Here is an 18150-nt window from a genome sequence, read left to right as displayed (position 1 = left end):
TCAGTTTTGTGGGTTTCTAAGGCATGGGTATGAAAAATGAACCTTTTTGTTAGTGAGAATGAGGAGAAGGCCATAAAATTGTGAGATGAAGAGTGATTGTGGAATTACTTAATAGAACAGTAGAACTTATAACTTCCGATAATTGTATCGTCCAGCAATGACTGGATAATGACAGGTCTATCAGACTGTTGTACCGGTAGAAGTGTGATAAGAAGGTAATGGTCCTCTTAAGCTTAATGACTTTTGATCCAATCTTACATGGTGTATTTCAATTGCAAGAGCTGAATGTCTGGCCTTTCTCATATTATCCCAGACAGATTTTTTTTTTTAATTCTTTCAGATACAAATTCTTAGAACAGAACATGAAAACTTCCCTTTTCATCTCTTTCTAGAATAAATTATCCTCCTTGAATGTTTCCGATACCTGATTGCCAAACACCACATTCATCAGTTTCAATGCAGTGACAATTTTTGAGATTGTCACAGAACTGAGCTATTATTGCTCCTTTGTAATTTTAGAGTCATTGGTGGTACAGCAGTAAGCATCTTGGAAGTCTTGATAATTGAGGATAACCCACACAAGGGCAATCAGGAAAAACCTACTCATTGGCATTCCTTATTCATTCTGTGTTATTCCAGAAATACATCCAGCAATTATGAGCTCCCTGATGAGTTGTTTCATTTTGTGGTCAACAAACAAGCGTGTGAATGGGATGCCTGGTAGGGTGACCATGGCATTTCTTGCCATTGCGAGACTTTTCCTTGTTTGTCTTCATTCTCTCCAGGCAACATCAAGTTTTTGAAGATCACCTTTAATCGTATCAATGCTTACTTTTGTACAAATATTTAACGAGGTTCCACGACACCAAATAATGTTTTGCCTGAGAGGCAAAAACCAATCACGTGTAAGCGAACCACATACCCGCTTGGCGCTATTATGGGACGTGGGATGTAACGCTTACACGCTTGCCCACACTTATGGGAAGTGGTATGGGACCCCTCCCCTCCCCCCCCCACACACACAGTTTTTACCCCTCAGGATGGCTTGATGACGTCATTGGAACCTCGTCCTTACAGTCTGAATTTATGGCGGCCATTTTGAATTAAGATATGGCTGTCGTTCTGCGTGACCTGAAAATGAATTCGGTCTAACTAAGACAATTTTGGCAAATTTATCTAAGGCGCTTACCACAGTATGTTTTTCAATGGCCACCATCTTTAATTTCAAGATGGTGGCCTATCTAACGATCGACAATAGGAAACAGCTGTACTGGAACGTTGGACACCATAAGCATGTGCATTACTGAAAACTTGATGCTCCTACAATAATTGCAACATGAGAAATGGGTAAAAACGCTATGGCGGCCATTTTAAATTTCAAGATGGCAGCCGATAAATTGTATCAAAACAAGCCACAATAACAGAAAATGATATATCAGAGTATCTGACATCACAAACCATGCATTTTGCACCAAATTTGAAGCTTCTACAATGCTCACTGTATGAGATATGGTTCAAAATACTGTTTGCTATGGCGGCCATTTTGAAATTCAAGATGGCAGCCTACAAATTGTATCAAAACAATCCACAATATCAGAAAAAGATATACCAGAGTGTCTGACATCACAACCATACATTTTGCACCAAATTTGAAGCTTCTACAATGCTCACTTAATGAGATATGGATAAAAATACAGTGCACAAGACTTATCACTTATATTCCGAAAACTCAAGGTTCCCTCATGTATAAGGGGAATTTCCCCTTTTAATCGACCCTTTCCTCCCTCAGTCCCCCCCCCCCCCATCAGTTTTTTTTTTTTCTTGTGATTTCCCAAATGTTGATTCCATCAAAATTTAATATGCGTACACGAGATATCTCAATTTCAACCTTAAAAAGGCAAAAGCTCCATCGGAAGGGAAGGGTGGAGATAACACTCGCCCACGCCTTCTCCCTGCTCGCCCGCCCCTCCCCCCCCCCCTTCCGCCATGCATAGAAGTAGACTGTGGCTATACCCAGATCGCTTTATTTCAATTCTAAAAACGCAAAAGCTCCGCGAGCGGGAGGGGGAATCCCCCTTCCCCTAAGCTCTACCTCACTAGACTTCATACATACACACAGATGGTGCACATCCGGAATAAGAGCTAAATTCCGTGATTTTAACACTTCGATGAAAAAGTATTGCACCAAAAATTTGCACCAGATCGCTGAATTTCAGATCTGAAAACGCAAAATCACCTCCGTGTGGGAGGGGATATGCCCCTATCTACACCCTCGTGTGCATGCTTATTCTGTTTGATTGCTGAACAGACAGCGTTCATGATATTCAGTGTAAGAATTAATACAAGAAGATTATTTAAATGATACCATTTTATAGGCAAATTGTTCAATAATAATCTACACTAAAATATACTGCAACCTTAAACAAGTGGGACTGTTTCAACTCGTTAAAACACGCAAAACATGCATCAAATCGCACCATTTCCAACATCAAAATGCAAAAAGTTCTCACGTGGGAGGGGGGACACCCCCCTCCCACACCCTCCCCTCCCCCTTCGCTCGCTCCGCTCGCTCGGGTTCAGTCGTGTTAATATATTCAGGGAAAAGAATTAATACAAGAAGTGTATTTAAATTATACCATTTTATAGGCAAATTGTTCAATAATAATCTACACTAAAATATACTGCTACCTAAAACAAGTGGGACTGTTTCACGTCGATAAAACGAGCAAAAACATGCATCAAATTGCACCATTTGCAACATCAAAATGCAAAAAGTTCTTACCGTGGGAGGGGAGACACAACCCCTCCCACAGCCTCCCCTCTCCCCTCGCTCGCTTCGCTCGCTCGGGTTCAGTCGCGTTCATGATATTCAGTGAAAAGAATTAATACAAGAAGTGTATTTAAATTATACCATTTTATAGGCAAATTGTTCAATAATAATCTACATCAAAATAAACTGCTACCTTAAACAAGTGGGACTGTTTCACGTCGATAAAACGCGCAAAAATATGCATCAAATTGCACCATTTACAACATCAAAATGCAAAAAGCTCTTACCGTGGGAGGGGGGGACACCCCCCTCCCACACCCTCCCCCCCCCCCCCTTCGCTCGCTCCGCTCCCTCGCAGACTAACCGCCCCCCCCCCCCCCAAGATGAAATCCTGGCTACGCCGTTGTCTGCTCCATCACTGGAAAAGGGGAGATGATTAAGTACAATTGACATTGTTGAGAGATTATGTTCTGCAAATTGTTGTGATAAACAAAGGTCTGCTTGGTCATGCCTTTCATGGCACAGGCTGAAGTTGAAAATTTGAGGATGTCTCAAAGAGCAGATGGATCATGAATTCTCTTAGCCTTGAATCATGCAGAATGTGCAATGACACAGTCCATGCCTTCCAGAAGTTGGGCGTGGATGACTTCAATCTGGACAATCTCCCGCTTTGCTCTCGTAGAGTCTTGATACAACACATCCAGAGAACAAGCCTTGTAAACCTTCACAACCTAATTTGTGCCTCTACTTACAGGGGAATATGATATGGTACATTGTAGTTATTTCCAGCGGATACACATAAACTGTGCAATTAAATGCTTTGAGCTTCCTACACCAACGGTAGCCACAGAATTCATTATCATGTTCATAATAATGGCAAGAAATGCAAAAGTCATTGTTTCTGGAAGAATTTAGAACCGATTCTCCCCTGTGTACAGCCCTGTATACAAGTGCTGTGTCTTTAAAGGACAAGTTCACCTTCATATACATGTGGATTGAGTGAAGGAAACAATGTTAGTAGAACACATCAGTGAAAGTTTGGGGAAAATCCGACAATCCGTTCAAAAGTTATGAATATTTTGAGTATCTGCGCAGTCACTGCTGGATGAGAAGATTACTACAGTGTATGATGTCACATGCGTACAACAATATAAGGAAAATAAAAAGAGACTTTCACAAAACTTGACTTTTTGAATAAAGTGCACATTTCCTTGACTTGTTACTGACTTATGTTAGGGGTAATATTATTCCCCCTGACTTCTGAAAGAGAGAAGTCGAGTGTTCTTTTATTATGTGAGAAAAGTGAGAATATCTTGAACTTTCTTTATACTTTCTTTATATAGTTGTACTCATATGACATCACAAGCTATAGTAGTCTTCTCATCCAGCCGTGACTGAGCAGAAACTTCAAAATTTCATAACTTTTGAATGGATTATCCGATTTTCCTCAAACTCTCATTGATGTGTTCTACTAATATTACTGCATTTACGCAACCCACATGTCTATGAAGGTGAACTTGTCCTTTAAAAACACATGCAGGGAATGAGCCTAGAAGACGTTAACTAAGTAAATTTCCAATAAATTTTCTAGTACACGGCTAATATTGTTTATTTAAACTCTACAACCAAATCGTCTAGATGGGGGCATTTAGTCACTCAGACACAGTTATTGAGGCACTTTTGAAAGTCATTTGCTTTGACACCAGAATCACATGATTTCCCATTCACAAGTTTTACCCAAATGCAATGCTCTAAAAATGAATGTTTTCCATGGCAGCCATTCTGCATTTCAACATGGCAGTGTACCTACAGGAAGCAGTCCCTATGCAATAATACTATTTATTGAAGTGATTGACTTTACACATAGGTCCTACATGAAAGTGCTCCAGAATGCTTGAGTTTGCAGAGTAAAGATTTTACAATGGTCACCACATATGGGTCGAAATCCATCTTGAATTTCAAGAGTGGCAGCCAATGCGAATAATCCATTATTATAGAATGTATATAATTATGTCTGTATGTCTGTGTTTGTAAAATAATGTACAATATGCCTAAAAGATGCTTGATAACCATAGATATTAGCTGAAAAAGCGGTCATTTTGAATGATAAAATGGCTAGCCTCAAAATGATCTGCAATTTTAGGGAGGGGATCAAAGTACATCCTGAATGTTCAACATCATGAGCCCCGGTTTATGCCCGAAATGTGAAATTTCTGTATTGTTTACAACATGAAATATGGGTCAAAATATATATTCTGTAGGCGGCATGGCGCCATTTTGAATTTCAAGATGGCCACTTATAATATCAAAATGGACCATCATTTGAGATAAAGATGTTTCAGAAAGTCTGATAGCAAACGCATGCTCTTTGCCCCAAGTTAGAACCTTACACAATGCATACGATATGAGATATAGGCCCAATTACATTTGCTACGGTGGCCATTTTGAATTTCAAGATGGCCGCCAAACCAAAATTATCCATCATTTAAAACAAAAATATATATGTTAGCATATCTTGATATCATAAGCATGCTTTTTGCCCCAAATTTATACTTTCCATAATTCTTACAAGCTGAGATACAGGTAAAAAATACATTTAGCTATGGCGGCCATTTTGAATTTCAAGATGGCAGCCCTCAAATTGTATTAAAACAATCTACAATATCAGGAAATGGTGTATCACAATGTCTGACATCATAAACATGCTTTTTGCATCAAATTTGAACCTTCCATGATGCTCACATTATGAGAACTGGGTCAAAATACAGTTTGCTATGGCGGCCATTTTGAAATTCAAAATGGCGGTTGAAGACGTGGTCGAAAAAATGGAACCAAAGTTTTTTTGGATTCAACACCCCCAAATTGATCAAGTTAGCTAAAAAAAAAATCAATTTTTGCACGAAAATCTCACGGGATCCAATATTTCGACAAAGCAGACCATACTATTCCTGGAAATCTGTTGATAATGTTTGCAACAGTGATAAATAGATTGAAATTTCATATCCCCACAAAAATCATTACTTATGTTATATTCGTCGTTAACATTGCCTCATCTTAATTATGGAGTTTTAGTTTGGGGTAACACGAATCAGAATTTATAAGAAAGAGTTTCCCTTTTGCAAGAGAAAGCTCGCCGCGTAATCTGTTATTCCCCTGTACGTTCTCATACAAATATATTGTTTACCTCTAAGAAGCTCTTAAAAATCAAAGATTAGTGTTTTCGTTTAATTTAGGGCAATTTATGTACAAGTACAGCAATAATTTGGTTCCGTCTATTTTTGATTCTATGTTCCTCAAAAAGCAATCATTATTCATGAATATCCCACCAGGCGTTCCAATGAATTTCATTTACCTCTTTTACGAACGATTTTTGCTAAAAAATCACTTATTCATGTAGGCCCAAATTATTGGAATTCTTTGAATCATGACATTAAAAAAAAGTCCTTTTTATTGCAATCGTATGACTCTACAGTATACTGAAAGGGACTCTACAGTACTGGTTGAGGTGGTGATTCAGGTTTTAACATTCCTAGGTGAGATAACGAGAAATCTCTTATGAAATATGAAAGAGCATGTAATTTTAAGAAGGATTCGACATTTATTTGATGAAAATTAGTTTTCAAATGGCTGAGATATCCAAAAAAGTGATAATAATAAATGGCGACAGGCCACGCCTTTTATTAGGATCTCTTTGTTTCACCTTGTTTTTGGATATCTCAGCCATTTCAAGACAGATTTTCATCAAATAACCCTTTGATGCCCCTTAGAATTGCATGCTCTTTGACATCTCATAGAGCGGTTTCTGAATATCTCGCAAAACATTCAAAGCTAAATCCTCACCTCAACCAGAACTACACCCTTTAAACTATATAGCCATTTGGCCTTCTTTCTTACATACTGACTTACTCACTTTGTCTCCTCTTCGAAGAATTAATTGTATTTTTTTTATGTTTATTGTCATCTATGCTATTGCCCAAAGCGTCTATAGGAGCAAGCAATAAGCAACAACAAAAAGAAAGAAAAAAGGTCTCTTCAATTTTTTTGCTACCACTTCTCCACTTAAAAACAAAAGAACAAAACGAATGAAAAAACAAGGGACAAGCTCAGGACCCCCCGACCCCACCCCCCCCCAAAAAAAGACAAAACAATAAGGAGCCCAAGGGGTTTAAACCCCCTAACCACACCTCTGATCCCCCCCCCCAGTAGATCTGCCACTCACATTTTTTGCTGCCACTTCTCCACTTTTAAACAAAAGAACAAAACGAATGAAAAAAAAAGGACAAGCTCGAAGGGGGGGTTAAACTCCCGACCCCCCCCCCCAAAAAAAAAGACTAAGGGGTTTAAACCACCTTACCCCCCCCCCCCCCAGTAGATCTGCCACTAAACCCTCCCCCGCACCAGAGCCCTCTCCCATTCTTTTTTTTCTTTATTATTATTATTATCATTTTTTATTTTTTTTACTTCGTGTTTTTTCACGATGTCTTTATAGGGCTCACACCTGTAAATAAAATGGACTGTCCCAGACCCCTTCACAAATTCGTACCAAAATACCAAAATAAATGAAGAAAAAAATTAATTAAAAATCAATGATGTAGTTTGGCAAAAAACTGAATAGCTGTAGATATTGAGTATGAATTCCTCTACAAACTGCATTTTGGTTGGAAGATGAAAGCTTTTCTGATGGAATTTGAGGGGACTATATTTCATTGGGTACGTGTACGGAAAATAGGTGATTTTTTGAGTGACAAGAACTCGTAGTCTGGCTTTGCGGACCCCTGGACAGAATTAGAGCAGAACAACCCACCCTGGCAATCTGATGGATGAAAGGTAATATCTCACTTATTCAGGTTAGTGAAGATGAAACACCTCATTTCTCCCAGCTATTTTACAGAATTTTTTGAAATTTGAATTTTAACACACGTCTCTATGGGGAATTATTTACCCGTGTGAGCCCATTACTGCACTGGCGTTCCATAAGTAGCCATCGTGCGGATCTTAGCTCTTAGGGCGGACTCACACTGTGCGATTTTTACTGCGATTTACCCTTTGCGATGTCGCACGACGAGAAATCGCACAGTGTGAGGATGTCTGCGATACGACAACCGGCGATTTGGGGATATCGCAGGGATCGCAGCCCCATCGCAGAACTTTGAACATGTTCAAAATTCTGCGACAATCGCTTGCGACGATGATCGAAAACTTTCAGTGAAGCAAGGTGGTAGAAGAAGTACAAATCAAGATTTGGCTGGATATGCTTCCTTTATTCCACAATTGCTTACTGATCTATATCTACATGATGACGAAGATGAGATGGGGAGGGAGTTTTACAACGACTAAGAGTGCAATCGTGAGTAATTCTACCATGAATATGGGCTTCTCGCGTCCATTGCAGCCGTTTTTGTCCATACGTAGTCCCATGTATAGAGTTTGAACGAGGGCAGATTACACAGTCTGTGGGTTGGTTAAAATTCTGTTTGCGTACCGCCGGACCGGTACTGTATCATATGCATAGCCTTGGACTAACTTGTTAAGTGTTTTAGTCTAATGTTTGAATTATACTAAGCCTAGGCCCTACTGAGTATGCTATAAAACTAGACCCATATCTAGCTAGGCCTAAATACGTGTGTGGGCCTAGAAGTGGTTCTAGGCCTAGTCTGCCCTAGATCTATGTACATACGTGTTCCAGTCGAATTTTATAAATTAAATCGACATAGATCTAGTCTATAGTACACGTTGTATAAACTAAGTTACTAGGGCTAGGCCCCTGGTCTGGACAGGCTCTTGTAAGTCTAGACCATAATGGCTTAGTACTATTGCACTGCTACTGGATCGACTGACGTGGACGTGAACACTAACACTAGTAACAGTAACAGTAAACACATAACGTTAGGGCCTAACGTTAGACGTGGTTTCTGTCTAAACGACATAACGTTGAAAAAGAGTAACCAACAGTTAGAGATCTAGTCTAGTCTAGAGGCTTCAAATGTGAAACATTCTTCCTGCCCAGCCTGCACATACGACCATACTAACACACAGTTACAAAACGTTGGTGGAGTACAGTTAATTCTGAGTAGACCTCTATACCGACGGAACCGGAACAGAAACAGAAACAGATCCAGATATTTTTTACACGTTGATAGGAAAGGATATTGATAATTGAAAGTCTAGCCCATCAAGATGTAACTGATATTATTAGTGATAAGATCTCTAGAAATCTACATTTTATTATTAAAGTCTTATATAGATTACCTAAACTAGTCTGTCTAGACCCTAAGCACTAGATCTAACAGTTAATTAGTCTAGCACTAGCAGTCGTAGCATGCACTAACGTTAGCACTACTCGCAGTCAGCAGGCTTCTTCTTAGTTTTAGACCCGTTCTACAACATTAAACGAAAGTAATGTTAGTCCCTTACGGTGATCTAACGTAAGGGTACTAACGTTAGATGGGTCTACATTTTTTTTTCTTCCAAAATGTGCTCATGGATTTCCAAATCATACGGTTGGTCTACTCTGGTTAAGCTAGTGATGGCTACAGAAATACAGTGTCGATTATTACTTAGGCCTAGGCACCTACTGGATCTAGATTGTCAGTAGCTGTGCTAGCCTTTCCTGTCCTTGGCTGTGGTCTAACCCTAGAACCGTAGGCTTAGACCTATTTTGTATCAAACGTTAGAGGAATTAGAACTCTAACCGTTGGAGTTAGACCTACACTGTAATTGAGATCCATTGCTATAGTTACAAGCAGTATGAATCCAGATCCTAGACAAAAAATAAACAAACTGTTCCCAAACTTTTTTTTAGAGTAGACGTAGTGTCTAGTCTCATGGAAATTACCTAACTAAGCCAGGAGTATAGCACTCTAGATTTGTAACAATAAGGCGCAGACTAGTGCTACAAAGTATTTGATTATCCGGCAGTGCGTCATTTGTTAATCTGTGTCGATAATAAACACAGCCTTGTCGTTGCTGCCTCAGCAAGTCACAAACGTGCTGTGCACAGCACTTGGTAAGGCTATATAGTATACAGTACAGTACCGGTGTACATGTCATACTCTCTGTTAACTTTAATTGCCCTTTAATTTCATAACAAAGTATATCAAAATGAACTCTCAGTCTGAAATCATCAAAGACCCTGCCCCAATCTGTAGGGTGTACAAACTGTACTTGCAGTTTGATTGCAGAATGTAAAACATCATTCAAGGGCAATCATGAATTATCCAAAATTGCAGATTGTAGGAAACAATGCTGTGTGCGTCATGTGTTACACATGTATGTATATTGACATACTTGTACTAAACATACACTATATGTAATGCATAGTGTAATTTAGTTAAGCTTTCGAGCCCTTAGACCTTAGTAAATGACTGAAATAATTATGATTATGATATATGAATTTATGAAGCACTTATGTACAGGCCTGTCCAATGATCAACAATGGTGAATAGTTGAATAAATTTGTTTATCACTATATGTGTTTGTTAACTCTAGATTCATTCCCAAATGTTGTCCTTTTTACCCAAATGGTAAATTTAGAGTCTACTGTAATTATCATAAATGCCTGAAAATAGTTGTCCCTTTGTGTCACCCTAAACAGGTCTGAATAAAAATGAAATCTCTAAGGAATTCATACTGGAGGCTTGTCTCAATGTTGAAAAGGAAGAGCAGAAAAGGAGCAGCTGGCAACTGGTTGTCCTGCAGAAGTACATGAATCCCTCTCTTACCTGCACTTTCTGAGGACAAACATGCCAAGAGGATACCTAACCAATTTTGGAGACTGAGGTATAGTATACATGTATATGTTAGAAGATAAAATAAACACTTTTTCATACTTTCCAAAATGTTTATGTGACTGCATGTGTGAATACATCAGTTTCTTTTTCTTTTTATGGTGGCTTGACAATTAAAAAAAAAACAACATTAAGTTGCGAGCAAGAAAGATATTATTTCAAAAAGTGTAATTTAATTGGTCTTTTACAGTATTTTGAAGAAAATAAAAATTTCATTCATGCTACCCTAAAAGTGATGAATAGTTTGTTCATAGAACTTCAAATACAGTCATTGTAAGCAATTTCTAGAAATAAATGAAAACATCATTTCTTTGAAAGAATGAATCCATTGTAAGACATAGGGGGAATGCATCCCTCTTCATCATTCTAATTCAATGCAATATGTAATCATGTTTGTGTGGTTTTTTTTCTTTTTCTTTTTCTCCTATTTACTAGGAATTACAAGATGATAAAGACTCTACCAGCAAGGCGTCAAAGGCTGAAATGCTACACATAAGGAGCAGGAGAAGGAGAAGCAGGACCTGTCAAAGCAAAACCTAAGAAGATAAGGAGGAGTCAAGAAGCAAAGGAAACCAAAATCTTATCAGCAGTAGGTACCCTGCTGATGCACTAATGGAAAATGTTTGCCTTACCTCTAAAATAGAGAGAGAAAGAAAAACAAAAAAATGCTTGTTGTTGCTTTTTTTTTCCTCTCTCTCTACAGACAAGTGCAACATATTTATATATTTGGGGTGTACCCGAAAATCCCAAATTTGATTTACATACTTCAAAGAACATTGTTGAGTAGACTTTATTCAAAGATTTATCATCCAGGGATACTTCTTTTTGTCAGGGCGTTCAGATCTATGATCACTGTCGAAAGGATTATTCAGGCGTAAGTTCTCTAAGTATAAAATAAAAACATGCCACATTGTTCTTTTACTTTTTCAAGAAAATAAAATTCCACGGTCAGTTCCATGGTCGAGGAACTTCATAAAAACTCAACTCGATAACTCAACTGTGGTTGTCAGTTGCTAATGTGTGTAGTTCAAGTGCTGCAAACACTGTAAGCAAATGGGCGGAAAGTTGGAGGCGTCCTAAACTACAAACATTTGCTTCACAGGGAACCTTATGCATTTTTGTAACAATATTTCCCCTATTTTCTCCCTTTTGCTCTCTTTTTTGTGTTTGTTTAGCCCTTGTCATGTAGTTCACCTCAACACTTACACCTGTAACTGCAAGATCGGTGTGGGATGACATTGCTGTCTCTCTGGGACTTACTGGAAACAAAAGCTACTACAAAGCTACTACAGCAGGCAGTCGTGAAGGTGGAACTTGAAGAAACTAACATATTGACTTGTTTCTTTCATTTGTGTTGGACCAGTGCAAGTTTCCATGAACTTTACATGCATTTGATGTTAACTTACAATGATTTGATTTCTGTTTTCCCACCAACTACAAACACAGCTACTCTCGAAAAACTCAAATTTACGTGCAATCACCGTGAGTCATTTTTTTTTTCTGAAATACCATCAAACAGCTGAAGAGTTTCAATGTGCAAGGTTTTGTCATGATTTTAAGGCGATTTTGCACTGTTACTCCGACAATGCACTTTCCCTTTCTCTTTAAAATGTATCCTGCAACTTTAAATCATGTGCAACAAATGCAGGGGCGGATCCAGGAATTCTGTAAAGGGGGGGGGGCGTGACTAATATTTCTGGTGCCACTTCCGGGTTTCATTTCAGTTTTTTTCTTTTTATTTTCTTTGTTTTTAACGAAAATTAAAGGGGGGGGGCGTGCGCCGGTTGCACCCCCCTCTGGATCCGCCACTGAAATGTACCATGTTTTGTTTGTATCACTGGAAAACTGGAGAGGGAAAAATTCCACAAGCTTTTGTTTGATTTGTGAGGGCCATTACAATGTTCAGAGACAATTAGCAACACTCTTTCCACTACTGTTTAGAAATGTACTGTTTTGTGCAACTTTACAATAAACTCAACATGTGGGCCAAACATTGTTTTAATGGCTCGAAAACTGGGGAAGAAAGCTGTTCTTAAAGCCGTTACATAACTTTGAGGGCAATTAGTGCTGTTACAACGGCAACACACTTTGCAGTGAGCTGAACATGCAAGCAAAACTTCTTTTGAATCGATGGAAAACTTCAGAAGTTCAAGAGATGTTTTACCTTGAAGTTGTTGTATAATGACTTGCACTGTTGCAAAAGTGGTAGTGACATGACATCATATTTCTTCGTCACTCACAGGACTGCACAGAGTAAAAACACCTTAGGCCTTTGTGGAAGTGAGAGCTTATTGCAAGTTGTCTAATATTAGTTTAACTTGACCATTGAACAACTTAGTTTTGTAAACTTATTAATCACCCAAATAATGCCAGTCTACATCAACAAGGCTTTTAATAATCATTGCACAATGATGGAATTGCACAGTGTGTTTTCATCGCCCTTGTCTAAGCGTATTGAAATGTGAGTCTGACAATGATACATGTATTGCCAGAAATGTTTGAGCTAGAAAAATGGAGAATGGCACACGTATCATTGCAATAAGTTGTACTATAGCTGCAAACAAGAAATCATGTTACTGTGCAATTCTGAATTTAGAGCAATGTGAATGCAGCTGTCAGCGTTCTGAGATAGCTATTTTTTTCCTATGCAGTCGTATATATGCTACCGTATAAGTGCTGCATGGTATTTTAATCATACATATTTTAACTGCTGATCTCCCCCCTCTGCACAAAATTATGTTTGTTTGTTTGCTTGTTTTTTATCATACCTCTATCTGCATCGATGGATAACATTTATTACTGGACTCAACATCTGAGAGTTTGAGTCAGAAAATTGTTATACTGTAGTTGGATTTGCTACATTGTAGGCTACAATTTGCCACTTACCCTTATCAGTCAAAGCAATTCAATGTTCATTCATTTGTATCTTCCTGATTTATTGGTAACACAGTTGTATATTTCTTGCTTATAAGTCAATTCTGGAAAGTAATATGTGTAACCAAAATTACATGTACTCTAGCCTTGAACCTTTTATTTTTTTTCTTCCGCACATTTTAACCAGCACATCTTCTTCTTGCAAAGAATGCCTAAGGTAGGCACCAACATAATCTGGGATGGACAGAAAATGGGCAATGTTGAAGATGAGATCTCCTGTAATGATATTCATTTTTAAGTTATACAATTAACAAGGTTCACACACAGTTGGAATTTCAATTCAAATGACTGCTTTGCCACAGTATTTTGCAGTGTATGCAGTGTCTGATTAATCTGGATTAGGACCAGGAGCACATCTAGTGCATCTCAAAGCACCCCTTCGGATGCTGGTATGATCATTTCAATTTGGCATTTTTCAAAATACACTATATGTTTGCAGTAAGTGTTTATGTACCTTTGTACACAAACTCTAACTGTAAACATTGCTTGTAGAGTATGTTAGATTGCAGCAATTTCCTCTCTGAGGTTTGTTTGTTTGTTTTTGCAACATTATTTGGGAAATTGTAGTGGCATAGGTAGTTGTCTCATGCAAATTGTAATGGTAACTCGTTGAGCTGAACTTATTGTAGATGTTCAAGTTGACTGAATTTATTCATTGTTTATGTGGAAAAGAAATGGAAGTTGATGTTTTTTTGTCACTTTGTGTGATACTTTTAAGAACTATGACATCCATACTGCAGTATGTATATATGAATTGTACAGCACGATTATGATATTGCTTTTCCTACTAGTTTTGCATTTTTTTTGCATTTTTTTTGACAGTACAATTGTATTGAACTAATTGAAGCATACAGCTGTAGTCATGATATAGAAAGACAAATCGACAACTTGAACTGCTTTGTACCATCTTATCTTTTTCTTTTTTGATGATGGAAATAAACTATTGAATTGACTTTAATTGTGATCAATGTGTCTATATTTAAGATTTAATTTAATGACTTGAATATATCATCTTTATTCTTGTCACGTTTTTATTTGTGAATCAATATATATTGTAAATAAGTGTGATTCCCTTACATCTGGATGGTAATTACATACCGTACACAAAACAAGAGTGAATTTTTCAAGGGCCACTCAGAAAAATATGTCAGCACAATATTTTATGTGTTTGAGAAACCACAATGCTAGAATTCCACTATCAAAGCCTTAGAAAAGCACTCAGAGAATACAGACCTCCACCAAGCAGTACTTTTTCACCCTTACTCTGATTTCTACCCATTGTAATAATTACATAAATATGCGTAATATGCTGTAAATGACTATTTCCAATGATCAAGAATCCTACAACCACGTAACCCCCCCCCCCTCCTCAAAAAAAAAAAGGGGGGGGGGACTTTGATCCAGGCAGTGATCCAAATTAATACCAAAATATGGCATTTCTTTTTTCTATCATTATTAACTTTATTTCTTAGAATATACACTGTTATTCGATTCATATCTAGTAATTTCTGTAGTTACTTTGGAATAATAAAAAAAGCAAGCTTGAACATACATGTACTTTTCAAACCAACGTCGCCAAAAAAAAAAAAAAAAAAAGTCACGAGTGACTTCTATTCATGGTGACCGTTCTTTATGATGAACAGGTGCCGTAATGTACGATGTACGCATGCGCACGGTGTAAATCGTAGGCCACAAATCGCACAGTGTGCGGTGTACATCGCAGCACCTGCGACAGAGTGCAACAGGCTGCGATATCGCACATTGTCGCAGCGCAGCGCATCGCAGTAAAAATCGCACAGTGTGAGTCCGCCCTTACGATTTACTCGTTTTTACCTGAATTTAGCAGACTATGTTTTGGGGCTTCCATAGACAATGCACGTGCGGAAATCGCTAAAAGTAGTCTGAGCGTACTAGATTGGCAACAACATTTGGGCCGACTTGCGCTGTTTACGGTGCATTTCGACAACACGCGTTCCGGCGGATCAAACACAGAGTTCTTGTGGGATCAACCCACGGGCGCGGGTTTGTGAGTACAAGTAAGCCATGGCCGATCTGACAAAGTGCATGGGAATGACTAATCGTACCTTCTCCTTTTGGCTCAGTTTCTCGCCTTTACGGATTTTCGTGAAGAGGAGACTACCGCCTCACACAGAAAGTAGAAGTCTACCAAGAACGTTACATTCACAGCTCCTCCAGTCAAAGAACGTTTGTCAGCGAATGCGGCCACCACCGCGACCAGTTTGCCATGTGAACAGTAGCGTTAGAGATCATGTGAACAGCGGTGTGAAGTACGTCCGTTGCTCTTCTTCGACAACCAGAACCTGTTGGAACTGTCACGCTGTGCTTTCGGGCAATTTGTCGGCAAGCGCAGGCCATGAAGACGCCCTGCGTCCCTCCATCGCGTTTTTCTGTCAGTCATGCAGTATGATACAACCACTCGATGAAGACCTGAACCATTTCCAGATCCTGGGAGTGTACGTTGCCGTTACGTTAGAGAGAGTTCAATATGTACATGTAGCATTATTGTTCTAACTTCTATTTATTTAACAGTCTAACTTGCTATTTTAGCTATCTAGACCATCTAGATCTATTATAAATGAATGTGCTATGGGATGTGATCGCAGGAACACACGTCTCTCTGGTGCTCCCAAAAATTTTTATATTTTCTCACTATTTACATGTTTCAAGTCACTAATTTGAGTAAACCTCATTGAAAATATTAATGACTGGCCACCTAGACTTATTCTGAATGAAAATTTGTCATTCCTGGATGCATATTTTACAATCTTTTTCTTATGATTCGCGGGTATTCATCAAGACTTGTGCAGCCATCTTAAAAAAGCCAACCTGGCTCAGTCCCACATATGCAATTTCTATGTTTGCATGAGACATGGCATGACAGAACGAAACTTCCAAGACAGAATGCGGTGATGTATACAGTATATGAATTATTGTTATCGACGTGATTTTGTTTATGACAAGCCATCTGGAATTATTTAGTTGTTTGATAAACAGACTTTGCTAGATGCATGCTGTCTACAAAACCGAACTTCCAAGATAAAAAATGTGGTGATGACTGAGACTTTTGAATGTGGTACGTGATACTGCGATAGTGATCAGTGATCACGTTGATATTTGGATGATGCAAAGGTTACAAACTCTGGAAGCATCGCTCACACCTACCAACCGCAATCTAAGCGTGCAGGCCTTAAAACCAAGACTCGTCGTCGGAGTAATATTTTTTGTTAGAAGAGTTTCAGATCTTGATTTTCACTGACGTGATAAATTGCTGTTTGATATTTCGTGGATTCCGCAAGCTTATTTTTTCATTGCTTTGTGGTGATAGTGCATTCATTAGTAGCCCATACAACGTTTCTCGATACCCTTTACGCGTTATTAAGACGAATCATGTTCAACTCTCAGGTACTAGCTGGGCTCCTCTTTATGCCCATTGTCATGACGAACATTATGAACCATGAGCAACTCGTTACCCCAAACTCGAGTGAGACAGAAGGGAAAACTTTAGACTTCGACCCTGATCTACGTCATCCAGCTGTTTGTTTCTCGAAAAGAAGTCTTCACATAACTTACAAATTTCTCCAAGCCTCATGGATGACATCTATGTCAAGCCTTACCCATTCTAGATTTAGACCTGAACCCAACAAGAACTCTGTGTTAATGTATCTTGCAGTACTTTTAATCATTCAATCTCATGACACGGAAATCAACCCAGGCCCACGCACTCCTAAATTCCCATGCGGAGTCTGCAAGAAAGCCGTCCGCTGGTCAAAAACAAGGACAGCAGTTGCTTGTGACAAATGCGATACTTGGTACCACACAGACTGCATGGGAATGACATCAGAATCTTACGAGAGGGTCAACAAATCCAACGTTACCTGGATATGCATGGTCTGCGACAGCCCTAACCATTCACTTTCTCTTCTCGACTCGTACATCAGTGAATCTGACAATAACTTCCAAGCGTTACTAGATGAAGGAGATTCACCTGCTAATCGTACAGATGCCAGTACGTCATTACCTTGTAATGACTCAGACCTACCAGCCACTCCACCCTCCATCTCGAGCAACACCACACAGGCTTCTCCAAACTCAGAGATCAACCCTGGACCTCCTGTACACCAATCCTCTCCAGTGATCAAAAAAGGCAGAAGAAGAAAGAATGTTGCAAAGCCATTGAAGGTCCTCTCAGTCAACCTGCAAAGCTTGAGCGCCAAAAGAGAAGCCTTTTGGGAAGCAGTTGATGCAAGTCAACCCGATGTCATTGTTGCAAATGAAACTTGGCTGAAGCCTTCGCTACTTAATGCCGAAATGATGCCGCCAGGTTATAACCCACCCATCAGAAAAGATCGTCCCGATGGATATGGAGGTGTACTGCTTGCCACCAAAAAGGATTTAATCGACTGTAAGATTCAAATTGTCAATGACTGTGAACTTGTTGCATCCAAAATACAAGTTTATGGTCAGCAACCGCTCATCATCATCTCTGTTTACCGACCACCAAAAAATGACTTAACCTATGCACAAACAATGTGCGAGTCTATCCGACAAGTGGTTCTTAGTAACCCTTCTGCTGTAGTGTGGGTCAGCGGAGACCTGAATCTTCCTGATATCAACTGGAACTCATCATCAATAATTGGT

General features: G+C 38.9%; 1 protein-coding gene across 4 annotated transcripts in view; it reads left to right on the top strand.

The window, feature by feature from the left end:
- Positions 1 to 15520: 15520 nt before the first annotated feature.
- The window catches only part of LOC139712915 (iron-sulfur cluster co-chaperone protein HscB-like), a 100602-nt gene continuing 97972 nt past the window's right edge, over positions 15521 to 18150 (top strand). For all 4 annotated transcript variants that reach the window (XM_071624695.1, XM_071624694.1, XM_071624696.1 and 1 more), the window contains exon 1: positions 15521 to 15965. In XM_071624695.1, the coding sequence (XP_071480796.1) occupies positions 15535 to 15965 (431 nt within the window). In that variant the 5' untranslated portion in view covers positions 15521 to 15534. The remainder of the gene's footprint in view (positions 15966 to 18150) is intronic.

Source organism: Diadema antillarum, unplaced genomic scaffold, assembly GCF_040938485.1.
Source record: "Diadema antillarum isolate AM-2024a unplaced genomic scaffold, OU_Dant_1.0 seq00001875_RagTag, whole genome shotgun sequence".
In the NCBI taxonomy this organism is placed as follows: domain Eukaryota; kingdom Metazoa; phylum Echinodermata; class Echinoidea; order Diadematoida; family Diadematidae; genus Diadema; species Diadema antillarum.
The sequence above is the reverse complement of the archived record's forward strand: the minus strand, read 5'-3'. Positions and strand labels throughout refer to the sequence as shown.